The following is an 11,498-nucleotide window of genomic DNA, read 5'->3' on the forward strand; positions in this document are numbered from 1 at the left end:
ACCACACCTTGACAACGTTAAGACATCTGGGCCAGCTCACTGGAAAGATAATAAACTATTTCTGTCATTTATTCCCTGAAAAACCCTGAAGACGTTCATCAAAATGTAAAAACTAAAGCACAAAATGCCACATGTACAAGGTGGATGCCGTAGTACACCGCAGGACACAGTATTTCCACTGGAACCACTGGGTAGGATCAGTAGTATTTACATTTAATGACGTGATAATGACAATATCACCAGTGAAACGTCCAAGGTCTCCTCAAAACAATAATTCACATTAATCTGCCTAGTACCAAACAGTGGCGTCGTCAGGGGTGGGGTTATGATGGCCCCCCATATAAAACAGCCCCCCGCCCCGATCGCTCCCTCTCTGACAGCACCGCCCGTGCCCACGGCAGGCCAGCGGTGCCCACCCCCCGTCCACAGTTTGCCCAGAGCGGCAGAGTGGCCCCCTGCTGGTCGGGCCGAGCCCCTGATGTGGTTGCGTCCTAGCGACGTCCATGGAAACAAACTCCATAATATCCTGGACAAGTCACGTGGACTCATTCTGAGAGGCTGCTTTTTAAGGACAGTTTGACAGTTTGACAGCACCGGTCAACCTTTCACACCAAGTCCAGATTCAAGACGGATCAACAATGTGCTGAGTGAACATATACTGGTTATATATATATATATATATATATATATATATATATATATATATATATATATATATATATATATATATATATATATATAAATATATATATATATATATATATATATATATAAACATCATGCCAACCATCCGCAGGGATGCAGTTGGAAACCTCCGTTCAGTTCAGGTCTTTATTGTCCCTCAAGGAGGAATTTAGTTCCCCCTTGAGGGACAATAATTACCTGAACAATAAGGACAATAAAGACCCCTTCCTTTTTTGATTGAATTGGCAGCAAAAGAATAATCCAAAGAATAATCCAAACAATGATCCAAACAATAATCCATACAATAATCCCAACAATCATCCAAACAATCATCCCAACAACAATCCAAACAATAATCCCAACAATCCTCCAAACAATAATCCAAAGAATAACCCAAACAATCATTCAACAATCATCCAAACAATTATCCCAACAATAATCCCAACAATCCTCCAAACAACAATCCAAACAATAATCCCAACAATCATCCAAACACGGACCTGCAAGTACAAGAGGAGGAACCCAACAGAACAACAACAACAGAGCATCAACCCACACACAGTGTCTGCTCAGAACGCACGTCCGGTGAGCACCGTGCTCCCGTACGGTGCAGTGTGCGTCACACGTCTTCTGTCCTCTGTGGTGAAGGGAAGCGCCCACCACGGCACCGTGGGAAACCGGAGGTGAAAAGCTCCGGTTCCTCTCAAAGCTGAGGAGTCAGAACCGCCGTCGGCGCCGGCGTCTCCCGCCAGACCGACAGCTTGATGAGCGTCTGACGGGCGGGCGGGGCCGCTGCACGCCACTCACTTGACCGGCCACTTCACATTTAGATATGGATGGTCGCACCGGGAAAGGAAGGACGGAGTCAAGAGCGACTCCATGAAAGATCAGGAGGTGACAACACTGCACCGTGATCAGAACCACGGTCCTGGGACGCTCTACATGCTGCTACGGAGATCTGTCTCACTGTCAGCAACGAGAGGAAGAGGTTGAGAGTGTCAGGACCTCTCACAAGGACCCGGAGGGGTTGTCGCGGCGCCGGTGCCCGGCCCTGTGACGTGCTGGCCCTTTGAGACGGCATTAGGGGATGGAGTCTGGACGCCTACCTTGCTGAGCTCCTTGAGCTCCCAGCCCAGGCGGAAGGCGGTGAGGATGGGGTCCTCGCTGGACAGGGCGATCAGCGAGGGGGACGCCAGGGCTTTGTAGATGTTGAGGCGGGACCTGGAGTGTCTCAGGCTGTCCACCTGGAAAAGAGGGCGTGGTCAGGGGGGGCGGGGGCGGGGCGTCCTCTTGAGGTTCTGTTTGGGTGGAGCCCGATGTGCGGCTGCTCACCTCTGAGCTGGAAACACACTCCACACAGTCACATCTGATCTGGTGCGGCCTGGGGATGGTGACCTAGAGGAAGAAACACAGCATGTAAGGATCTACAGCTTTATAACCATCATCCATCCATCCATCATCCATCCATCCATCTATCTTTCTATTCCTCAATCTATTCATCTATCTGTCTATCTATCCGTCCATCATCCATCCATCTGTCCATCTATCTATTCCTCAATCTATTCATCTATCTGTCTATCTATCCATCCATCCATCATCCATCCATCTGTCCATCTATCTATCCCTCTCTCCATACATATATCTAAGAAGAAGAAGAATCTTTAATTATCACGCAACACACCACATGCACACACACATGCAAACCCCACACAGAAGGGCTCCTATTTTGGAGATAACCCGCCATTGAAGATAATACTTTTAAACTGGGTAAAAAGATGATGATCTGTTTGTTGCAGCAGCTCCACACGACGTCAATCTGCAACCGCAACGAGACACTTTCCTGAGCCATCGTCTGTTTTCCCACAGACAGAGTGAGTGATGATGATGATGATGATGGTGATGGTGATGATGATGATGATGATGATGATGATGATGATGGTGATGAGGATGATGATGATGGTGATGGACAGAATGTGCGACGGACGAGTGGAGCGGGGTGCGAGCTGCGTCACCTTGCGCTGGACGAGCAGCTTGATGATCTCGTAGTTGTTGGTGTGAGCAGCGAGCATGATGGGAGTGATGTCCGGGGTGAACTCCGAAAACTGACTGTCCATCATGAGCGACGGGACCTGGAGGGGAGAGAGAGGTGACGAGGGGGAGAGAGAGGGAGACGAGGGGAGGGGAGGGAGAGGGAGACGAGGGGGAGAGAGAGGGAGACAAGGGGAGGGGAGAGAGAGAGGGAGACGAGGGGAGGGGGGGAGAGAGGGAGACGAGGGGAGGGGGAGAGAGAGGGAGACGAGGGGAGGGAGAGGGAGAGGAAGAAGAGGGGAGGGGAGAGAGAGGGAGACGAGGGGAGGGAGAGGGAGAGGAAGAAGAGGGGAGGGGAGAGAGAGGGAGACAAGGGGAGGGGGAGAGAGAGGGAGACGAGGGGAGGGGGAGAGAGAGGGAGACGAGGGGAGGGAGAGGGAGACAAGGGGAGGGGGAGAGAGAGGGAGACGAGGGGAGGGGGAGAGAGAGGGAGACGAGGGGAGGGAGAGGGAGAGGAAGAAGAGGGGAGGGGAGAGAGAGGGAGACAAGGGGAGGGGGAGAGAGAGGGAGAAGAGGGGAGGTTTCAGAGTTTGCCTTGAACGCACCACGTCCTGCTTGGAGCGCCGGAGAGCGAGAGTGCTCAGGGCGGGGCACTTGGCCCAAGAAGCCATCTGCGATGTGCTACGCAGCAGCAGAAACGGAGTAAATTAAATAACACCGACAATAAAAACACGCTGTTTTTATCTGCTTTGCTTGGGGGGCGGAGCTCCGCATAGGAACATCGACCCCTGGTGTCTATTTGAGGCTTTTATTTGTTCGTTTGTTATTAGAGCCTGGGTTTTTATTTGAGGAAAGACAGTATTTCCAGACTATATTAAATGACGCTTGCTGCTAAAATGGTAAATTGTCGATACTTCAAGTAGAAAAATAAAACAATTCAATTTTGGAGGAGATTTGAAGAGAGAGACAGAGAGCGAGAGAGAGAGAGACAGAGAGAGAGAGACAGACAGAGGGAGACAGAGAGAGAGAGACAGAGAGCGAGAGAGGGAGAGAGAGAGACAGAGAGAGAGAGAGAGAGAGAGAGAGAGAGAGACAGACAGAGAGAGAGAGAGACAGACAGAGAGATTTTTTTTGATTTTTAAAGCATCTTTATTTTAACAATTTCTCTAGTTCACAGTTACAGACAATACAACAAACACACTTGGTTCACTAACAGAGAGAGAGAGAGAGAGAGAGAGAGAGAGAGAGAGACAGACAGAGAGAGAGAGAGAGAGGTAAATGACCCTTTTTTCGCTGCAACATGTACATTTTTCTGTTTTTATATATTATAAATATATTTTTTATTAATTTCATTCGATTTTCTGTGAAATGAGCCTTTAAATTTCACTTGTTCAAGCTTCACACACACACACACACACACACACACACACACACACACACACACACACACACACACACACACACACACACACACACACACACACACACACACACACACTCAGACTTCAGAGGAACAGAAGGAATTTGAGGACAAGACGGGGAATGGAGAGAGGGAGGGAGGTGTGGAACACACGTGTGCACTCTTTCATCTTTCCGAGGGAGAACCAGAGGGTCTCTCTCTCTCTCTCTCTCTCCGTCTGGTTCCCTCCTCATCCCTCCATCAGCCTCACACTGCTCTTCCTTTCATTTCCGGTTATCTCTCTCTCTCGCCCTCTCACACGGTCGCTCTGTGTTCCTCTTCACCCCCCCACCTCTCTCTTTCTCTCTCTCTCTCTCTCTCTCTCTCTCTCTCTCTCTCTCGTTTCATCCTGCACGACATCTGTAGAATTCACACCAAACCAGTTAAAAGAAAATCCACTATTTCTTTTCCTTTTCACATTTTTTAATACCCCCCAAAAAATGTCATAAAAATAGAAAAACTTGGCAACAAACAATACAACTAAAATAAATAGAAATAACAATGAAATTTGATCAATTAAAATGTGAGAAATGTGATATGTTATTTCATATTCTCAGGTTCAGATTCTAAAAAAATGAAAATAATAATCAAAAATCAAACTTGCATGAACCACATGTGAAACGTGATCGTCGCTTGGATCCGTGAAAAAATCAAATCAAAAGACGGTTGCTCGACATTTTCCTGGTGTGAAAAGCCTTTCAGTGAAACACCTGGAGGGAGAAAAGTCATTCTACTGCTGAGGGATGGAGAGATGGGGAGGTAGAGAGAGAGGGGGAGGTAGAGAGAGATGGGGAGGTAGAGAGAGATGGGGAGGTAGAGAGAGAGGGGGGGGGAGAGAGAGAGAGAGAAAAAGACAGAGAAAGAGAGAGGGGAGAGAGAGAGAGAAAAAGACAGAGAGAGAGAGAGAGAGATAGGGATGGAGGTGGAGAGAGGGATGATCGGTAGAGACAGACAGAGAGAGAGAGGGAGAGAGAGAGACAGAGAGACAGAGAGAGATATGGAGGGTTGAGTTCGATACAGAGAGACTGCAGAGGGAGTAACTGCTCTGCCTAGACCCATCAAAACACACACACACACACACACACACTAAATAACACAAAAATATCAACCCTTTAATGAACTGGTAAAATGATGAACAGATGGGTCGATGGGAGGAAGGAGGGATAGAGGGATAGAGGGAAAGAGTGGTACAGGGATGAGGGATGAAGGGAAAGAGTGGTAGAGGGACGGAGGAATGAGGGAAGGAGGGAAAGAGTGGTACAGGGATGGAGGGGTGGAGGGAAGGAGGGATGGAAGAATGGAGGGAAGGAGGGAAAGAGTGGTAGAGGGATGGAGGGAAGGAGGGATGGGGTAAGGATGGATAAGAGGGATGGAGTGAAGGGGGGATAGAGGGATGGGGGATGGAGAGAGAGAGAGCAGACTCACTCCGTCCAAACTTCCCACCATCCTCCCTCTCCGGTTACCATGACGATGGAGAACCTCGCCGCTTCAGAGCGTCCGGGAGCTTCACCTCCCTCTCCCTCCCTCCCCATCTCTCCCTCCTCCCTCCCCCACCCACCTCTGTCTCTCACTCCCTCCCTCCCCATCTCTCCCTCCTCCCTCCCCCACCCACCTCTGTCTCTCTCTCCTTCCCTCCCCCAATCTCCCCCTCTCACCTTTTCTCTCCCCCTCCCTCCAATAAGAATGCAGATCATTAAAACAGGAAACAGTTCATCAACGTGAGTGTAATCGATGGAGAAAATGGTGAAGTTAAAAAAAAAAACAATCAATAAAAACAAACTGTCCAACGCAACTGCCCCCCCCCTCACCCCTCCCTCCCTCCTTCATTTTCTATTTCTCCCCCTTCTCTCTCCATCACTGCCTCGATCAGAACAAACACGTTTACTGAGAAGTCAAAACCTACAAACAGCTTCAAACATGTACACACATAACCCTCAACATCAATACCACACACACACACACACACACACACACACACACACACACACACACACACACACACACACACACACACACACACACACACACACACACACACACACACACACACACACACACACCTGGCTGTAAATCCTGTTTCACAGTCTGTATGAAATGAGCAGTTTAATTCCTCTGCTCTCAGCAGGACGGAGCAGGCGGCGTTCTGCTGAATGAGATGTACTGCTCATTACCATGGAGAACACACACACACACATGCACACACACACACACATGGACACACAAACACGCACACACATATGCACACACACACACACATGGACACACAAACACGCACACACATATGCACACACACACACGCACACACAAAGAAAATAAAGTCAGGACCCGCCAAAATGTCCTCACTTCTCAAAAGCTCCTCTAATAAAAGGCTAAGAAAGTACACTGGTCCTCACAAGTCTACGATACACACACACACGCACACACACACGCACACGCACACACACACACACACACACACACACACACACACACACACACACACACACACACACGGTCTCTGCTCGTTTTGGTTATGTCGATCCAAATCAGCGTGATAACATTTCTCAGTACATCATGTCAAGCAGGACGATGAACATGGAGCTGGATGATGTGTTTGTGGGGACGTGGACGTGTCCTCACGTGTTCTACAGTTGTACAGGCAGCGTCAGGCTGGACCGGACACTTTGGGACTTGGAACCTTTCACTTCCAGCAGATGTTTCAAATCCAAAATTTGGAGACGTTGACATTTTGCAGCTTTTGAGACCCCAGCAGCTGGACCTCCCTGGACCCACCACCACAGGCCTTTTGGCAGCGCAGGAACCTTTTCATAGTTGTAAGAACTTTTTGGGTCCGCACCGCGGGAAGTGGGAGCCACCGTAGTTCTTAGAACTCGGTTTTGAGGAACCTTCCTTAGCTCTTACTTCAGGGCGGGGGCCGACTGGCAGCACAGGAACCTTGCTCAGGTCCAGACGTCCACGGTCCCTTGGCGCTGGCCCCACGAGGAGGGTCCGCCCCGGTGGAGTCGCATCGCTCCGGGCGGAGACCGGCCCGCGTACGAGGGGGGCAACGGATCACAAATCTCACGTTCCGGATCGTGTCGCTGTTTTGAGTCACGGATTGGATCATTTTTCGGGGGAGACAAATCTAGCTTTGCTTGTCATTTATTCTGTAAAACACTTAAAGGAAGCGATGTTTAACGTGTAATTCGAATCTTAAAATATATCAAATATTCGATACTCAATCTTTTAATTAAAGTGCAATATGAGACAGGCATGATACCTTCTTCTTTTCAACATGTTGTGGTGTGGGGATGGTGTGGTGTGAGCAGCCACACCTGACCTGGATCCAGGTGATTGGGTTAGGGTGGCTGCAAACCTGTTGCTCGTCGGTTGGTCTAACAAACAGCAGGTTAAAACCTCCATCCCCACACTCACTCAGGAGAGGAGCCCTGTCATGACACATGTTCCATCTGCTCCTGGCTTGTTCCAGCTGGCCCCCTCTCTACAATAAACTGTTTACAACCCCCCGACGTCTGTGTGTCTGTGCCGGAGGTCCCTGAACACGCCGCTTGGCATAACAGCGGCAGTAAAACTGTATTTTACTGTGATGTTTAATTTTGCAATTAATCCGTGGTTCACATGCCGACCCATGGGGGGGCGATCTGTACGGATTATGTACGTTCCTTTACACCAAACGCAAAATAACCAATAAAAATAAAAAGCAATAAAAACAGTATTTTTTATCGTAGATGTATTTATTTCATTGAATTATTTTATATATATATATATTCTTTTTATTTTAATGAATTAACGAGCGCCCTCTCATCCCCGATGCGAGCCCCGTGTCTCACGAAAGTCTGAACTTTTAAACGACGTTCTGTCGACGTAATATGATGGAGATCCAGCGGCTGGATCCATCGTTTCCCGCCTCAAATTTGTCCGTATTTTTCGGTGGATGATGCGGTGAAACCAGCGACCGGGAACCCGGGACTCACGCTGAGAACCCATTGGCTGACGTTACTTTGCGTTCCGGTGCAAATACAAGCTTAAAAGAGGCCCTTGGAGGTTTCTAGATCCCAGGGAACCACTCCAGGTCCTAGGTCCCCTCAGGGAGACCCCACAACTGTCCTCATCTCAGAAGGCCCGCCCCCTCCGCCCCCTCCGCCACACACACTCCCTCCGCCCCGCCCGCTCCCTACCTGCTTCTCCCCGCTGGGCCGGCGGTGGTCCAGCAGCAGCTCCACGGCGCCCACCACCTCCTTGCGGATGGCGTAGAGCAGGGCGTCGCCCGTGTGCACGCCGTGGTCCAGCAGCAGCTCCATCACCTCCAGGTTCTCGTTCTCGATGGCGATGAGCAGCGAGCTGCGGCCCAGCGGGTCCAGGCAGTTGACGTCCATGTTGTAGTAAACCTCCGCCTCCCGGAGGGCGTGCTTGACCCCAGCATAGTCACCTGCCGGGCGGGGATGATTGTCAATCTCTACTGTGTGCGTTGTCGGCTGCGTAATGTGTGTGTGTGTGTGTGTAGGTGTGTGTGTGTAGTGTCTGTGTGAGAATGTATCATGTGTTTAGTGTTTGTGTGTATGCAATGCGTGTGTGATGTGTGGCGTGTGTGTACTTTTTGTGTATAATGTGTGGTGTGTGTGTACTCTGTTTGTGTATAATGTGTGGTGTGTGTGGACTTTGTGTGTGCAGTGAGAATATAGTGTGTACATAGTGTGTGTAGGTGCACAATGTGTGTGTGTGTGTAGTGTGTATGTGTGTGTGGTGTCTGAGAATATAATGGTGTGTGTAAAGTGTGTATAGTGTGTATAGTGTGTGTATATGAAGTGTAGTGTGGGTGTGGCTTGTGAGAATGTACGTATAGTGCGTGTGTAGTAGTGTGTGTGTCCGTGTGTGTGTCATAGTGTGCGTGTGTCCGTGTGTGTAGTAGTTAATGTGTAGTAGTGTGTGTGTAGTAGTGTGTGTGCAGCGTGTAGTAGTGTGTGTGTGTGTACCTTTCTCCACTGCAGTGAGGTAGGCTCTCTCCTCGGCAGAAAGTTCCACTTCTGCCCTGACGATCTGCAGCGGGATGCGATCTCTGTACGGTGAGTAGCTCACCTGCAGGTCAGAAGAGGAACTGCGGGTTGGTCACCCTGGTCCAGACCATAATTCCGTTCGAGCAAATGCCGTGTTATTTACCACTCAATGTACTTGTGTTGCACGTGGGCGGGCGGCGGGGTCCGCCACCACCCCAACTGCACCGACGAATCAATGGATCGGAAGGAGGCAAACCTCCGAGCCTCGTCGGACGGACAGGACGCTCGGGGCTTTTGTAGCCGCGCCCGCACGGTCGCCGCGCCGGACGCCGTTTTGGCCGCGCAGCCACTCGCGCTCACGCGTGAATCAGCCCCGAAACGGACGAGCGGAGGATTTTGTGACTGAGACGGAGAATCCGACACCTTCCCTCCTCCGGCGCCCGCCTCACTGTGAACGCCAGTTCGAGGCCGGCTAAGCTTTCCGGCGGCGCTGGTGTCGCATTGTGGGAACTTCACGCCGCTCGCAAATGCAAATCCTGTTTTTCTCCCCGACCAGGAAAGCGCATTAGGGAATCGAACCGTCCTCCCTCCGACTCCGACCCTTTTCTCACCGGAACGAACCGCCACAGAAAACAAACGCTGACGGAGCGGATTAGCGCTCAGTCATATTCATATGTTCCACCTTAACCCTTATGGTGCTGGAAGGAAGAGACCTACGCCGTCTCCTAGCTCCTAGACCATCTCCTACACTGTCTCCTAGCTCCTAGACTGTCTCCTAGACAGTCTCTTAGACCGTCTCCTTGCTCCTAGACTGTCTCCTAGCTAATGGACTGTCTCCTAGACCGTCTCCAAGGCTGTCTCCTAGGTCCTAGACTGTCTTCTAGACTGTCTCCTCGGTCCTATACTGTCTCCTAGACTGTCTCCAAGGCCGTCTCCTAGCTCCTACACTGTCTCCTACACTGTCTCCTAGCTCGTAGACCATCTCCTTGACTGTCTCCTAGACTGTCTGCTAGCTCTTAGACTGTCTCCTAGACCGTCTCCAAGACCGTCTCCTAGCTCCTAAACTGTCTCTTAGACTGTCTTCTAGCCCCTAGACTATTTCCTAGCTCCTACACTGCCTCTTAGACTGTCTCCTTTCTCCTAGACTGTCTCCTAGGTCCTAGACTGTCTCCTAGACTGTCTCCAAGACCGTCTCCTAGCTCCTAAACTGTCTCTTAGACTGTCTTCTAGCCCCTAGACTATTCCCTAGCTCCTACACTGTCTCATAGACTATCTCCTAGACCGTCTCCTCAACTGTCTGCTAGTTCCTAGACCGTTCCCTTGGACCTACGCTGTCCTGAGACCTAGACAGTCTCTTAGACCATCTCCCGGACAATCTCCTTGCTCCTAGACTGTCTCCTAGACCGTCTCCAAGACCGTCTCCTAGCTCAAAGACTGTCTCCTAGCTCCCTGACTGTCTCCTAGACTGTCTCCTCCGATTTTAAGAGGAATAATGAGGATGTGGTGGTGAGGATCCGTGCGCTGCTTTACAGATAATTTACATATTTTTGCTAATTGTCTGTGAAGCAACACACGGATCCTCACCACAAAAAAATCCTCATAATGGGGAATGTATTTTGCACATTCTCATTCTGATTTATTTAACTAAATGGAGAGTGCAGTTACCCACAATGCTTCACTGTTAAAAAGTGGTAACACACATACAGTACACCGCACACAGCTGTGTACTCACCTTCTTGTAGTACAACTGTGTCATTGGATTCATCTGGACGGTCTGGAGGAGAGAGAAGAGGAGGAGGTTAGATTGGATTGATTTTCTCCTCCCAAACAGCCTCATGGGACGCACGGTGGTTGTGGAGACTGAAACTGAGCAGTAGCAACACATGAACTTGGTGATGGCGTCCGTATAGTTACATCATCATTACATCATCGTTGAGCAGACGCTTTGGTCCAAAGCGACTTGCAGTTATTCATACATCGATGGACACAGCCATGAGGAGCCATGAGGGGTTAGTGTCTTGCTCAAGGACACATCAGCATGCTATCAGGAGCCAGGGGATCGAACCAGCAGCCTCCAGATTACTGGACGACCTGCTCTACCTCCTGAGCTACTGCCTTCATTTCCTTAATTTCAAATATCTGGCAAAAGATGAATCTAAAGACGTATTCCGTCCTGTTTCTGTGCAGGGATGGAAAGAAAGACAGGTTTGTGTGTCTCTGCTCGCGTGGTGGTTGCTTAGCGATTGCAGAGAAAAGATAAAAATGTGCAAATCTGAGTCTGAGGAACGAGACAGAGCACCAGCCATCAGGTAGAGGCCGTCCAGGGCGTCCAA

The 11,498-nt window shown here is 49.8% G+C and overlaps 1 protein-coding gene across 1 annotated transcript in view; it reads right to left on the reverse strand.

Annotated features, from left to right (window-relative positions):
* trpc5a (transient receptor potential cation channel, subfamily C, member 5a) overlaps positions 1–10,930 on the reverse strand; it is a gene marked incomplete at both ends in the record, with an annotated part of 55,934 nt that extends 45,004 nt beyond the window's left edge. The window contains 6 exons of the mRNA XM_080023390.1: positions 1,791–1,928; positions 2,017–2,079; positions 2,697–2,813; positions 8,350–8,600; positions 9,145–9,247; positions 10,898–10,930. Coding sequence (XP_079879516.1) covers positions 1,791–1,928; positions 2,017–2,079; positions 2,697–2,813; positions 8,350–8,600; positions 9,145–9,247; positions 10,898–10,930 — 705 coding nt within the window. The remainder of the gene's footprint in view (positions 1–1,790; positions 1,929–2,016; positions 2,080–2,696; positions 2,814–8,349; positions 8,601–9,144; positions 9,248–10,897) is intronic.
* Positions 10,931–11,498: the final 568 nt, after the last annotated feature.

Source organism: Zeus faber, assembly GCF_960531495.2.
Source record: "Zeus faber genome assembly, chromosome: 22".
NCBI classification, from domain to species: Eukaryota; Metazoa; Chordata; class Actinopteri; order Zeiformes; family Zeidae; genus Zeus; species Zeus faber.